Here is a 13590-nt window from a genome sequence, read left to right as displayed (position 1 = left end):
GTTGGATCAGTTGTCGTGGCGAACGTTAGCACACGAGCTTAAGGCATTACATAATTAACCTCTTGCCTTTTATCCAGTTGCATTGTTTGTTTGTCGTTCAAAATTATTATAGTGCAAACTGCACGGCGATTTCTAGTACATCTTTGCATGTCAACGATTATACTAGACTTTTGTATACCCGCCATTTTTGCATGTTGGGAATTCGCCGTGCATTTTGCACGGCGATTTGTATAGAAACCGCCAGATTTGCACGGCGTTTTCTCTAGAAGTAGGTATTCACACCAATAACTACATGGAAATAGTTCTGAAAACAGAGGCGTTAACACGAAACTGCTAAATATAAAAACGACGAATTTATTATCAGTGAGAAAAAAATATCAATTAGCCTCGAGAAAGCGCTCGGATACTGAAAAAACGACACTTAAACTATGATAGTTCGTTTAGAGCTTAATATGCAAGAGTTGGAGAGAAGGAAGTGCATCCTCAAAAAAGATTTTTTTTTGGGGGGGGGGGGGGTAATGACATTGGTTAGGCTGTTCAGCCAGCCAGCTAATGCTGTCTTCCCTGTACAAGTGCTTCTACTATCAAACTGGCCACAGCTCGCTTCTTGTTGTCAGGGCCAGCATTCCAGCGATGGGCTACGCAGTCAGTACACGCACGTTCCCGACTCGGGGATCCCGCTTCCGTTGACGGACGCAGTGCAGTTGCCCCAAACGGCGGAGCGCAATCGTTTCATGTGTCGCAGCTACATCTTGGTTTTTCTATGCAATTTTTTCACTTGATGATTGTGGCCACAGCAAAATGTCAGCGACACTGACGGACTGTCGGAAACTGAAGCAACCTGCAGCCCCTCATTAACTGCGCTTTCGATCTGTGCACCCCATGACCATCGCTGAGCACGCCAGCATGCGCGTCGAGGACACGTCGGCACCCGTAGGCTTCTGGGGCCCGCCCACCTCGACTATCGACTGGTGCGAGCTCAATTATGAGCACAGTTACTACATCGCCGAGTTCTGGAACACCATCAGCAACTCGCTGTTCGTGTTGCTTGGACTCTACGGCCTTTATCGCAGCGTCAAGATGGGCTTCGAGCCGCGCTTCCATCTACAGTTCATCGGCGTTATGGCGACAGGCTTTGGGTCTGCCATGTTTCACGGCACGCTGCAGCACGTGTACCAGCAGTGTGACGAGACGCCCATGGTTTGGACCATTCTCGTGTGGATCTACATCGTGTACAACAACGAGATCGAGCAGATCCCCATCAAGAATGCCAGTAATTACGTCATAGCCTTCCTGACGATAACCGGCGCTGTATTCACCGTGATCCACGCCATCTACCGCTTCACGACTGTCTTCCAAGTTTTCTTCGGCATCCTGGCTGTGTCGGCGTGCGTGCGTCTGTGCATGCACTACGCTGAGGTGAAGGACCCTCGCGCACGAGCTGTAGCGTGGTCTTACGTGACGTCAGGGCTCATTGGCTTCGCATTCTGGATGCTGGACTACCACTACTGCCACACGCTCCGCGGACTGCCAGTAAATCCTCAGGGTCATGCGTGGTATGTTGCTTATACTATCATGTTGTGCCGTGTGCCTCACTAACTCGCCGTTGGTATTTTATTCTGACAGGTGGCACATATTCATGGGCGTTTCCTCTTATCACGGCCCGATCTTCATGCAGTACGTTCGCATGGAGCAGCTCAAGAAGAAGGTTTATATTCAAGACACTGGTCTCGGCATCCAGACCATCGTCGTCGACCCAGTGAGCCCCAAGAAGCCCAAGCAGTTGTAAATACTCCACTGTGACACGTGCTTGACTTAGTTTTCCTATTAAATCGCCATCACTATTTGCGTAAAAATCTTAGTTGGAGTTTTATGAGTCGCTTGAAGGTTTTCGTCGGATGTCGCTGACGTTTCTGGCAACTTCTTCAGACTTACCTTGAAAGAAGTAAGTAGCGGGGTGCATAATCATTTCAAGATCAGAGAAAAACTACGAGCACTTCTTCGAGGGGACATCGGGTTGAAGATGAAAATCTTCACTGTCGTAACGAACGCGATGGTCATTCTCGTTTTCGCAGCGTCACTGAGAAGTCGATCGATATGACCGCAACCAGCTTGCGCTCGTCCGCGTCTGTGGGTTTCTGGGGCCCACCTACGTCCACCATCGACTGGTGCGAGAACAACTACGAGTACAGCTACTACATCGCTGAGTTTTGGAACACCATCAGCAACTCGCTGTTCGTACTTCTTGGGCTTTACGGCCTCTATCGCAGCATTAAGATGGGTTTTGAGCCTCGTTTTCACTTGCAATTTATCGGCGTAATGGTCACTGGCTTTGGGTCTGCCATGTTCCACGGCACCCTACAGCACGTATACCAACAGTGCGACGAGACGCCCATGGTCTGGTCCATTTTGGCGTGGATTTACATTGTGTACAACAACGAGATCGAACAAATCCCCGTCAAGAACGCTAATAACTATGTGATCGCCTTCCTGACCACAATAGGCGCCATTTTTACGGTAGTACACGCCATCTATCGGTTCACCACAGTCTTTCAAGTGTTTTTCGGGATTTTGGCGGTGATGGGTGCTGGGCGGTTGTGTATGCACTACGCTGAGGTGAAAGATCCGAGAGCTCGTGCGGTGGCGAGGTCATACGTGACGTCAAGCCTCATTGGCTTCGCGTTCTGGCTCATGGATTATCACTACTGCCACATTGTCCGTGGATTGCCCGTGAACTCGCAAGGCCACGCCTTGTAAGATGTTTTTTTTTTTACGACTCCATGACGTGTATCCTGCTAACGCTCCTTGGTTGTCAATTTTTGCTGTAGGTGGCACATATTTATGGGCATATCGACGTACCATGGCCCGATCTTCATGCAGTATGTGCGAATGGAGCAGCTCAAGAAGAAAGTCCGCATTCACGACACGTGCATTGGCATTCAGACTATTGTCGTGGACAATAACGGACCGGGCAGCCCTAAGAAGCCTAAGCAACTTTAACCGCCACACGACAACGATATGTTTGCCATGAATTTATCTCGAAACAAGCAAATGAATTACGACGAGCTCGAGGTGATACATGCAGTTTGTTGCATGCACATTCTCTCAAATATGATATTCATAAATTATGAAATATCCAATTATCAAATTAAACATTTCGTCAATGGAGTCTGTATCAGCCTTGCTTCAGCTCGTGCGTGACGCCGCTAGCGGCGCCCAGAGCTCCAACCTGCGCGAGAGAGATCTTCTTGCTAGCTTAGAGAGCGTCAGGAAGCAGCTTCAACGCTCTACAATGCCCCCGGAGTCCAATGCAATCGCAATATGTCACGTAACAGCTCAAGTGTCGGCTTTCCTGATCCAATATCGACCTCTTGCAGCTCAAAACGCGAGTTCCAAGTGGCACAAGCGCGTGTTTCTCCTCGAGGCCGCAGTGGCAAGTGCATTCACCAGCTTTACAAACGCTGAGGAGCTGAAAAATGAAGATAGAGGAGACTTGTGCAACATGATGAAATGGTTATACCAAAGGCTCTGGGGGATGGCGCAGACGCCACAACAGGCTGCCAAAGTCGTTACCGTCATGACAAAATTGTGTGTTCTACTGGCAATTTGCTGGTTGTCCTATGACCGTATTGGGAGGCTGATAAAAGTAGAGAATCTGCTCACAATATGTAGCAATTTCTGCTCGGATTATGAGTCAACCAAGCCGTTAGCCAAGTGGCCGCTGTTTCTACTTGGAATGGTGGAAATGACCGAGAATCAGGACTATATCGGGGCTTTAGAGTGTCTTCGGAGTGCTGTGGAAATATGTGATGGCTCGGAGCTAGATGGAGTGCTCTTCTACTGGTATGCAGTAGCTTTGATCCACAGTGGACACTCAGGCGATGCGGTTATGGCACTGGATAAGTGCATTCGGGCCAATTACGAACCTACTGCTTGTCTATCGCTTCAGGCTCTCGTGAACTTGCAAGCGACGGATTACCATGCTGCTTCAGAGCAGCTTCAACGCGCACTGGGCATCAACTTCGAAGATCCAAAGTCGATGTTTAACTACGGACTGTTGATGGAACAAATGGATAACTTTGAGGCACAGCAGCAACTACTCGAGTATGTTTTGGAGTTTTATGGAGCTGGAAGTGCAGATTCAACAGCTAAGCAGCTCGGAGATGCTGATCAAACAAAGACAACCGCTCTTTTTGACGAAAGGAGTTTGGCATCTTTACTTCCGTCACGACAGACAAGTTTGGACCTATCGAGAGTGCATCTTCACTTGGCTATGGCTGCTATGGAAAATGGTACGCGATCTACTGTTTTAACACTTTGTAAGAAGGAATAAACTGACGTATTGTGCTCGGATGAAGGCGATTGGGTGGAGTCAAAGAAGCATTTTGAAGAATTTCTTGGTGTTGAACATCAATGCGCTATCACTACCACAGTCTTAGAGGCTGCACGCGACTATGTCTACGTGCTGCTCCAGGTACGCGCTTCTAGATTCTTTTATTGAAAGTCTCTACGAGACTAACTGACTTGTGTACTGCGTATTCAGTGCAAGCTCCCGTCCTTGGCATTACGTAAATGTGAGCAAAATTTGCAGAATGCGGTTACCGATACCGTGAATGAAGACGATATGATATCACTGCTGCTACTTCATTTATACAAAGCTGACGCGTTACTGTGCTTGGAACGCGTTGATGAATGCTGCGAATATCTCCAGCAGATCGTCCAGCCCAAAATTCAAGAAATCATGTCACGAGAACAAGCTACTACTGCTATTTCAGAAGAGGTTGTATCGTGCCACACACAGCTTCTCAACAACTTGGCTGTTGTTGTCGCTTGCTGCTCCGGCGTCGATCCCGCTATCTCGATCTTACGTGAAGGACTGCAGCAGTATCCCGACTGCCTCGCCTTGAAATTCAATCTCGTTTTGCTGCTCTGGAGGAAGGACGATAAACCGGCTGCGTGTACTATGTGGGTGAAAGCTCGAGGTTGGGATCTCCAAGCAAAGATCAATGGGGCAGATGTAGGCACTACGTACCAGAATGCTGCGCTATCTGCTAGCACATCTCAAATGCCATCCATTTCGGAGCATGTGCAAGGCGACCTTGATGGGGAAGACGGTATATCTGCGCAGCAACTTGTGTATCTGGATGCGTTGATTCTAAATTATTGGCGCAAAACGCGGGAATCCCAGCTTGTCGACTATTCTCTGCAATACATCGAGTACCTTGAGAGTCTTGGCACCACAGATATCCCTCAGAATAATTGAAAGAGGTTTCACGAACATTATTTTGGTGCTGGACTCGACACCCTCCAAGGTAAAAAGACAGCTCAAGAATGGGCAAAGGCTCGCGTTTAACTCGCCGTAGCAAGGACAAGAGCACTGCCAATGGGCCCCTTACACCACTCACTCCTGAGCAGAAATGGTGGAAAGTTATGAACCGACTAGCTCAGATCCAGCTGGGTTGCAGTCTTTTGATGCAGCTTTCCTACGTCGCATTTCCGGCCTACAATTTCTCGCTGGCGCTGTGGTGTCTGCTGGCGTGTACTCCGTCGTGGAGTGCAAAGCACACTCGTCTTGTCCCGCTGCATATGATCGCTATCAGCTTCTCCGTGTTGACAGATATTATCTGGATGAGTTTGTGGGTGTCTGGACGGGTGTTCTTCGATCAGTTCTGCAACGCCAACGCCGTCTCGATCGTCAGTTGTGGTGGCGCTTCCGATCATTTTCCAGGTTGCAGTACCAACCAGTTTACACTGTTCACGCTCATTCTCAACCTTCTGGCTAAGGTCGCGTCCATCGTAAGCTTGCAGCGTATTCATGCTATTAAAGTTGCCAACCGAGCCAAGCACCGCAGCCATGTTGCTTCTGACACAACTAGTGATGCACCAAGTATTCCTTCAAGCATCGAAGTTAAGCCACTACCAGAAAGCAAAGATGTTGCCGAAGATACAGCATCAAAGTAATAATACTGATTCATACAATAGAAATATTACTCATTGTCAGAATCCTCCCACCCTGTGTCCTCTTCTTCTTCTACTTCTTGTGCTCGTGCAGATGGGAGATCAGTGCCGTCCGAAGTGATATCCTCTGGAATTTCTGTGTGGATATTTACAGAGGAATCCGTCGTATCTGTTGGTTGTGATTGTATTCCTTCATCTTGTGCTGGAGATTTAATCGAGGAAGCTTTAAATCGCTGTTTAGTTTCTGATGCTGAATGAGGTGAAGCGAATGGATCGACCATTCGATCGTCGGGGAGGAGCGACACCAAGCCATGATCATTGCACACTACCACGAACGCCTCCATTGAGAGCGCGAAAGATTGGTCAGCTCCACCCATTAAAGACTCGCGGAACATCCGCAAAATCCGTCGGTCGCTGAAATGGGGTTTTCGCTTTCGGATAATAGCACAAAACTCGTCCAGAGACAACACGCAGTCGTGATTCACGTCACCCGAATCGAAGAGTTCAGTCAGGTCCTTCTTGATTCCTTCATGACGCTGTTCGAGCGCGTCCATCAGTAATTTAAGCACTTTATGGACATCTGCAACAATTCGCGGTTCTTGTCGCTTTCCTCCTCCATTACTCTGTGTCGTCGAAGCGGACAATTCTGGATTTTCGCTGGCCAACATTACTCGTCTCATCTCGGCACGAACTGCCAGTCTATTGCCAGCGACCTCCGTGAGCGTGTGTCCATCATAAATTGCTGTGCTGTGCTCAACCTGCCGACAGTAATATGAAATGCTGTCCTCTGGTAGACAACTACTATACCATCTTAACACTGTAATGGCATGGTCGAGCGGCACCCACTTTTTCGTCGGTTCTACCTGGACAACATGCTCGACAACCTTCACCTTTTGATCAGGGTTACTCGATCCTGTTTCACGCTTTTTCTTGCCTTTTTGCGGAACCCGAGGAGGTGGGCGCAACAGATAGTGTCGAGCCTCCAAGAAAACATGAAGGAAGCTGCGGTCCAGATATCCAGAATGTTTAGAATGCTTGAGATCGGAGTCACTTGTATGCTCTGACTTGGAAGACTTGGTTGATTTCTTCTTTTCTGTTGGATTCGTTGTTGATTCCACATCTTCTGGATCCTCGTCTTGGCTCTTTAGTAAGTTTGACAAGCGCGCAAATAGGTGAACATGCGAGTTGCGCTGGTATGTGTTCTTGACCGAGACTAAAAACCGATACAATCCAATCTCAGCGCTCTGTCGTAGGCCATGTGTCTTCAAAAAGTACTCGCAGATAAAACGAGGCTGTTTAGCATAATTGTTAGCATCGATCCTGCTAAAACAAAATATTCAGATGTCAGCGTACCAGTTCTTCTCGTGCTACGCCATCAGCTTCGTCCGTTCGGTCAGATGCGAATTTATCGTCGTAGATGGCCTCGATTTGTGAAATCACACGCTCAATAGAGTAGAATGGGAAAGCTACTACCGATTTGGGCAAATTCGAGAGAAATAGCACAGTATGACTCGGTAGTTCCCTAGAGGACGAAAACGATTAGTATTCCAAAACAGGCAGCAGTATAATATTTACAGAATACTAACCATAGCTGTTCGATACGCTCAAGTCGACTTGCAGTCTTCTTGGTACGCTTCTTACCCTTGGCAACTGACCAAATATCAATTTCCTGTTACACTATAGCCGTTAGACACACATATTCTTTTATATTTTTGCGAGGTCCACTATTTCCCATTACCTCGCTGTCGTCGTCTTGTGGATTTCTTCCAAATGGGTTCGTCTTTGCCGTTTTCGGTAGTGGCCGACCACCACAATTCTTGCAGGCGACAAAAGCATTAAATCGTCGCCACATCATCTTGTGTACCGTGTTTTTCGACACGAATCGAGGAATACCATCCTATCCTTATCAAACAGAGTCAATGAGTAGACATCACCAAAGATGTATCCAACACTTTACCTGAACATCCCACAGGCCATCGTCGTCCACTTCTGTTTGTGACGAATGGGATTCATAGGTAACAGGAGCTACCGACACGATTTCCTCTAGTTGTCGAAGCGTAACCTCCTGTTTGCTGATAAACTTTTCCTTCTCTTGAACCGTACGCCTATTAGCAAAAACAGGTCCAGAATTACAAGATAGTCATACCACTTCCACAAACTTGCTCACGCACCTGAGGTCCTGAATAAGCTGTTTATGCTGGGTTTGCATCTGCATCAAACAAATTCAGTCAGTGAAATAGCTCACAACCATCCTAACTGAATTCTACCTCCTCTCTCAACTGTTTTTGGTATTCGACCATTTCTTCATGTGTTTTCTGCTCAATAAAATAAATGATCGTCAGTCAATCCCTAGCTATAACCCTGATATTAACAGAAGCTGTTCACCGTCAGTTGATTGAAATCATCTCGAAGTTTACGCTCCAATACTCTTTGCAACGCCGCTTCATTCTGTAGCTGAAAGATCTGGGTTTCCAGCTCGCGTTGATTTCCCAGCTCTTTCTCGATCTGTCTCGTTTGGCCTTGATAATTCTGCAGCTCAATTTCCCGTGTGCGGTGAATAATTTCTCGAGCTGCCAGTTTTTTGCTGAGCTTTACATGCTCAACACACTTCCGTTCGTATTTTTCTCGCCACCGCATGATGTTTTCCTGATCTTCTTTTCGTTGTGCTTCGGTTCGCTGTTCGTATTCCCAGTACAGCCTCAATGAGAGTTCCAACAGCTTCTCAAAGAGCTTCAGATAGCTCTCTTCAATGCGAAATAGCGTATGTCCTAGCTCTTTGCGATGGCCCATAGTAGTTTGTGCCACATCCTTAAACTGTGCGGATAACACACGCACGGAATCTATAGCACGTAAAATTTCGGGGTCGCGCTGTATTCGCTCGAGTTCACGCTTTTGAGCCTCCAGGTCACCTTGCAACAGTGTACGCGGCAGATATCGACCTGTAACGCGGTGACATAGCGCGCTAGCGTACGTAAACAGCTCGGTATTCTCCGCTTGCTCTAATCTTTCCGCATAACTCTCAAGTGACTGGGAAGAAGATGCTGGGAACGGTAATTCTTTCTTAATCGCTTTAGGCGCCGCAGGAGGCACCAATTGAGCACCACTAGTCAAATTCCTGCTCGGTCTTGGAACAGATAGCGGTCCTAAAGTTGTTGGAGAAGTTGGTAACGATGGCTCCTTTTTTGGTAGAATATCCGTAATAGCGAATTGAATTGGACGTTTGGAAACCTGCTGCTGCTCATACGTCAATAATGCGTCCGCTGATATACTGGCAGTAAGCGCTTGTCTCTTCTTCATCATATTCTGCTTGCCATCGCTCTTCGGTATCCCTTGTTTCGGGGAGCTCAGCATTGCTTGTGAAATTTAGGCGACTCTTCAACTTTCCTTTTAATAAAATTTTTTTGAAAAGTAATATTCAACCCCAAAAATAGTTCATTCTAAATGTTTAAATTTAGAATGAGCCCTTTTGAAATTCAAATGTGGTCCACACTCCCGCTAATTTAAAACTGCTCCAGTATCTATTTGCAGGTGTCGGAGTATGGGGCGCGTCCTGCCGGTCCTGCTGCTCCTGGCGCTGCCCTGTGCGGTCGCCGTGCTGCCTACGGGCATCCTGTCGCTGGATCTGCTTCCTCAGTCCCCCAATGAGCCTCCAGCCTTCGCAGAGCAGTTTTGTTCGCCCAGTGCCGCCGCCGGATGGGGCGTCTCACTACCTGCACGCTTCGATTCCCGCTGGAAGACACTGGTACAAGTACCGATATCGAATCGTGACGGCTGCGAGCCATACGAGCTTGAACCTGCTACGTCATTACACGGATCTATGGTGCTTGTAGACCGCGGCAACTGCTCGTTCGTCACTAAAGCGCTGAACGCTCAAGCTGCAGGAGCTAAAGGATTAATTATCAGAGGGACTAAGAGAGCTGTGTACGAGGCCATAGTTAGTCATAATAGCACAAACTCCAGTACGTTATCAGATAGCCACAATGCTGAGCCAACTACCAGTTTAGCGGTGATGGATAAGCCAGTATTCGAGTACGACTGCAGTAAAGGGGAGGCCTTTGTGGATAAACTAGCGACGCCCGAGTGGACTACAGACGCTGAGCAATGCAGTGGAGACCATGGATGCTCGTTCAAGTCGTGTGTGCTCACAGGCCACACGAAAATGCAGGAGAGTGGCAAGAAATATCAGGTATGCTGTATGTGGGACACATTCGTGCTCATGGGCGTCACCAACCGGACGGTGGCGAAAGAGCTAGAGATCCCCGTGGTGTACGTGACCATAGCCAACGGACACAAGCTGCAAAAAGCCATTGACAAACACTCAACTTCGTTGGTGGCACGTACGTATCGACGGGAGCTGCCATTCATCGACGTATCGTCGGTACTGTTGTGGGCGCTGGGTGTCGCTACTGCTCTTGGGGCGACGTACTACTCGGCCAGTCCATTGAGACGCCAGGACAGTACATTTTATGAGCCGAAGCAACGTGGTGAGGATCTACACGAGGAGAGTAGTCGTGATGATGTCTGGGAGCTGGATGCTAGACACGCTGTGGGTTTTATTGCGCTGGCTGGCGTTTTCTTGACGGTGTTCTACTACGTCAAACTAGGCGGTGTAATTCCAGTGCTCTTCGCTGTATCTGGTGCTGCTACACTGGCTCAAGTAGTGGGAACGCCTGGTATGGAGAGGTTGATGCCGAGTTCGGCGTCTCGTGAGGTCACAATCCCGTTGTTAGGCGATACTGCACGGTTGTCTGAGGTGCTTGGGCTCCTGTTTAGTATTTCGGTTGCGGTTGTGTGGTATCTACACAGACGCACGTACTGGGTACTGCAAGATATTATGGGGATTTCGCTCTGCTTCGTGTTCCTACGGACTGTGCAGCTACCAAATCTCAAGGTGGCTACGATTCTGCTTACTCTGGCCTTCTGTTACGACGTCTTCTTCGTGTTCTTGTCGCCAATCTTCTTCGGTTCCAGCGTCATGGAAGATGTGGCAACTGGTGGGCCTGCAGCGTACACTAAGACTGGCTATCCAGGTGTGGACTACTGCGAACGATACCCGAAATATCCGGCATGTATTGACCCAGAACCGATGCCGATGCTGCTTGTGTTGCCACGTATAATGGACTGGGCCGGTGGGGCCAGCATGCTCGGGCTTGGTGACATTATTCTGCCCGGTATGCTCCTCTCCTTCACGCTACGTTTCGACTACGCCCATGGCTCCACGAACTACTTCCGTCTTATGGCGATTGGCTATGCCGTGGGTCTAGCACTCGCAAACTTAGCGGTCATGATCACGGATATGGGTCAACCGGCGCTCATGTACCTCGTTCCAACCACTTTGGGCTCGCTTGTCATCGTGTCGAAGCGAAACGGAGACTTCCGAGCCATGTGGATTGGTGCAGGAGTCGATGAAGAAGACGTGAAGAGAAGGAGCAGTGACGGACCGGGATATAATGCTGTTGAGTCGGAGGAACCGCCCACAGGAATCACTATCGATCCGCTAGGAAGAGGAAACGACAATTCAAGAGGAGGAGATCACGTACCGCTATTGAGCTCATCAAGCTCTTAGACCCCCGGTCTTTACCTGCTATTTGATAATTCATGCACATCTATGATTTTTTGTAGTTCTTGTTAGGATCTATTATTCTTATAATCTGCAAAGCGTCGCAAGGGCAAGAAAATGGTGTCGGTGCATTTAGTTGGCGAGCTGTTGGGAGCCTCGGGTCTCTCCGGTCTTGACGAAGAGTTCTCTGTCTCTCATGTGCTTGACATGCTTTCGTTGCATCCTTCGTCTGAGTTGAATTACTTCTGCAAGTGGCGAGTCGTTGTTGATGATCAATCAAAGTCAAGCGATGAAGCTTGGAAAGTCGTTCAAGGAGAGACACGAGGTCAAACTCAAGTGCATGCGGCCTCGAGTGGGGGAAGTCTTGCCATGCCTGATCTTTATCGTCAGAACCGGGATAATATTTTACTTCCGAAGATTGGTACTGTGTGGGCACATCCGATCGATCTGCACCTCGCTATAGCGAACATGGAAGCATGGAATTGCTGGCCACGACTCGAGTTCCAGGTATCATGAAACACAGCGCCTCGATTTTAAGAAGACCACAACTTAACCGTAGTTTGTTTCACTAGGTATGGAGCGTTGACGCCTTCCATCTCGAGTCATTATGTAGGTATTTGAAATCCTTGTAGCTTTTGTGCTTCGTCGTTAAGAGGTTTTCGTTAAATATTCAACAGGTGGAACGGCGAGTTTCTCGGTGCCTATGGCCACAAACGAGTACGTGCTCGACGTGCCTCTGGTACTGTCCGAGCCTCAAACAATACTGGGGTCTCTAGCACGAGCAGTGGGTCTACCGCTCCAAGAACAGGAAAACAAAGCTCGAAGTGCTCACTGTGACGAAGTTATACGAAGCACTGGCACGCTGTATTTGCGTCTTGCTGTACTAAGTCGTGGATTGAATACGACTACAAACTAAAATGGAGAAATACGTATTCATTTACCATGATTGCTGTGGTTACAGCAAACTACAAACCGTTCAGGCGCGCACGCGAAGAAAATATAAAGATGCAAGCCACCTACAGCACATCGACCTTGGTAGCATGACTTATTGCTTCAAGCAGTCGTTGTCGACCCAGTGAACGGCGTTTTGGAAGTACGGGGGCTGCTCGTACACTCCGTAGTATCCAAACTGCACATACAAAAAGCAAGCTTTCGTCAGAAACACAGTTCAAAACTGTAGACAAACTAGCGTTAGTACATACCTTATTCGCCGCCTGAAGGATGCAGTCTTGAAGCTGTTTCTGCTGGTCCATAAGCTTGTCACTCTCGGACTCCTCGTCATTCGCCTGCTGTTTCAGGGCCATGATCTTCTCCGAAAAGTGCGTTCCGATCTGTAACTGGAACTCGTCCTTTGACATGAAGTCCTTGTCGCCATTGTCAATATCGTTTCCTCCAAGTTGGTTCAGGATATCTGTCGTGGTGTGGCCACCTCCCTCCTGGGTCGGCGTCGATGGAACTGACACTGTCGTTGTTGAGCCTTCACCCGTCGGGATCTCCAGCTCAGTCTTGCCGTCCGTAGTCTTGGTCACATCCACTGTGGTGGTCGTAGTTCCACCGTCAGGGGTAGTGATCGTCACGACCTGCTTGTCATCAATGACCGGGCCCGTGATCGTCACGGTTGCGGGGCCCTGTGGGGTGTCGACAACCACCTCAGGTGCTGGAGCCGGATTACTCGACTGGGGTACAGGCCCGGAGCCACCAGTGCTTCCGGCATTAGCAGGTTGCGGAACGGGGAGAGTCACAATCATGCTTTGTCCTTCGGGTCCAGTAGGAATCTCCAGCGCGTTCTTATCATCCGAAGTCGGCATTACTTCAACCGTTGTGGTGGTGGTTTTGCCATCGGGAGTTATGATCGTCACTTCCTGCTTGCCGTCGAAAACTGCGCTGTCCGTCGTCACTGTAACTGGGCCGGTGGGTGTCATTACGCTGACCTGCTGGTGATCCGCCTCTGTCGGGACGACACCCAGGCCAGTCCATTCCGGAACAAACACCATCGTCGTCTGGTCTCCAGGGCCTGTCGGAATCTCCACCGTCTTCTTGCCGTCAGCTCTATAGTTCACGAACAGGGTCAT

General features: G+C 48.7%; 8 protein-coding genes across 8 annotated transcripts in view; 6 read left to right on the top strand and 2 right to left on the bottom strand.

Moving 5' to 3' along the window:
- Positions 1-882: 882 nt before the first annotated feature.
- On the top strand, positions 883-1789 carry PPTG_11866 (hypothetical protein; the record flags this gene model as incomplete). Its single annotated transcript, XM_008907060.1, has 2 exons — positions 883-1556; positions 1627-1789. The coding sequence occupies 2 exons, from the start codon at positions 883-885 to the stop codon at positions 1787-1789; spliced, it is 837 nt and encodes a 278-aa protein (XP_008905308.1).
- A 308-nt stretch (positions 1790-2097) lies between these two features.
- Positions 2098-3000, top strand: PPTG_11865 (hypothetical protein; the record flags this gene model as incomplete). The annotated part of the gene is made up of 2 exons (XM_008907059.1): positions 2098-2753; positions 2829-3000. 2 exons carry the CDS (start codon positions 2098-2100, stop codon positions 2998-3000), a joined length of 828 nt encoding a protein of 275 aa, XP_008905307.1.
- A 163-nt stretch (positions 3001-3163) lies between these two features.
- PPTG_11864 (hypothetical protein) lies at positions 3164-5263 on the top strand (the record flags this gene model as incomplete). The annotated part of the gene is made up of 3 exons (XM_008907058.1): positions 3164-4292; positions 4359-4474; positions 4544-5263. The coding sequence occupies 3 exons, from the start codon at positions 3164-3166 to the stop codon at positions 5261-5263; spliced, it is 1965 nt and encodes a 654-aa protein (XP_008905306.1).
- Positions 5264-5331: 68 nt separating this feature from the next.
- PPTG_11863 (hypothetical protein) lies at positions 5332-5961 on the top strand (the record flags this gene model as incomplete). The annotated part of the gene is made up of 1 exon (XM_008907057.1): positions 5332-5961. The coding sequence occupies one exon, from the start codon at positions 5332-5334 to the stop codon at positions 5959-5961; it is 630 nt and encodes a 209-aa protein (XP_008905305.1).
- PPTG_11862 (hypothetical protein) lies at positions 5946-9342 on the bottom strand. The gene is made up of 8 exons (XM_008907056.1): positions 8344-9342; positions 8226-8273; positions 8130-8167; positions 7916-8063; positions 7697-7855; positions 7545-7627; positions 7312-7480; positions 5946-7250 (listed from the first exon to the last, which is right to left on the bottom strand). Exons 1-8 carry the CDS (start codon positions 9307-9309, stop codon positions 5988-5990), a joined length of 2874 nt encoding a protein of 957 aa, XP_008905304.1. The 5' UTR covers positions 9310-9342; the 3' UTR covers positions 5946-5987.
- Positions 9343-9496: 154 nt separating this feature from the next.
- Positions 9497-11524, top strand: PPTG_11861 (hypothetical protein; the record flags this gene model as incomplete). The annotated part of the gene is made up of 1 exon (XM_008907055.1): positions 9497-11524. The coding sequence occupies one exon, from the start codon at positions 9497-9499 to the stop codon at positions 11522-11524; it is 2028 nt and encodes a 675-aa protein (XP_008905303.1).
- Positions 11525-11635: 111 nt separating this feature from the next.
- PPTG_11860 (hypothetical protein) lies at positions 11636-12434 on the top strand (the record flags this gene model as incomplete). The annotated part of the gene is made up of 3 exons (XM_008907054.1): positions 11636-12025; positions 12091-12127; positions 12196-12434. The coding sequence occupies 3 exons, from the start codon at positions 11636-11638 to the stop codon at positions 12432-12434; spliced, it is 666 nt and encodes a 221-aa protein (XP_008905302.1).
- Position 12435: 1 nt separating this feature from the next.
- The window catches only part of PPTG_22882 (hypothetical protein), a gene marked incomplete at its 5' end in the record, with an annotated part of 3211 nt that continues 2056 nt past the window's right edge, over positions 12436-13590 (bottom strand). The window contains 2 exons of the mRNA XM_008907053.1: positions 12436-12647; positions 12721-13551. Coding sequence (XP_008905301.1) covers positions 12564-12647; positions 12721-13551 — 915 coding nt within the window. The 3' untranslated portion in view covers positions 12436-12563. The remainder of the gene's footprint in view (positions 12648-12720; positions 13552-13590) is intronic.

Source organism: Phytophthora parasitica (assembly GCF_000247585.1).
Source record: "Phytophthora parasitica INRA-310 unplaced genomic scaffold supercont2.25, whole genome shotgun sequence".
NCBI classification, from domain to species: Eukaryota; Oomycota; class Peronosporomycetes; order Peronosporales; family Peronosporaceae; genus Phytophthora; species Phytophthora nicotianae.
The sequence above is the reverse complement of the archived record's forward strand: the minus strand, read 5'-3'. Positions and strand labels throughout refer to the sequence as shown.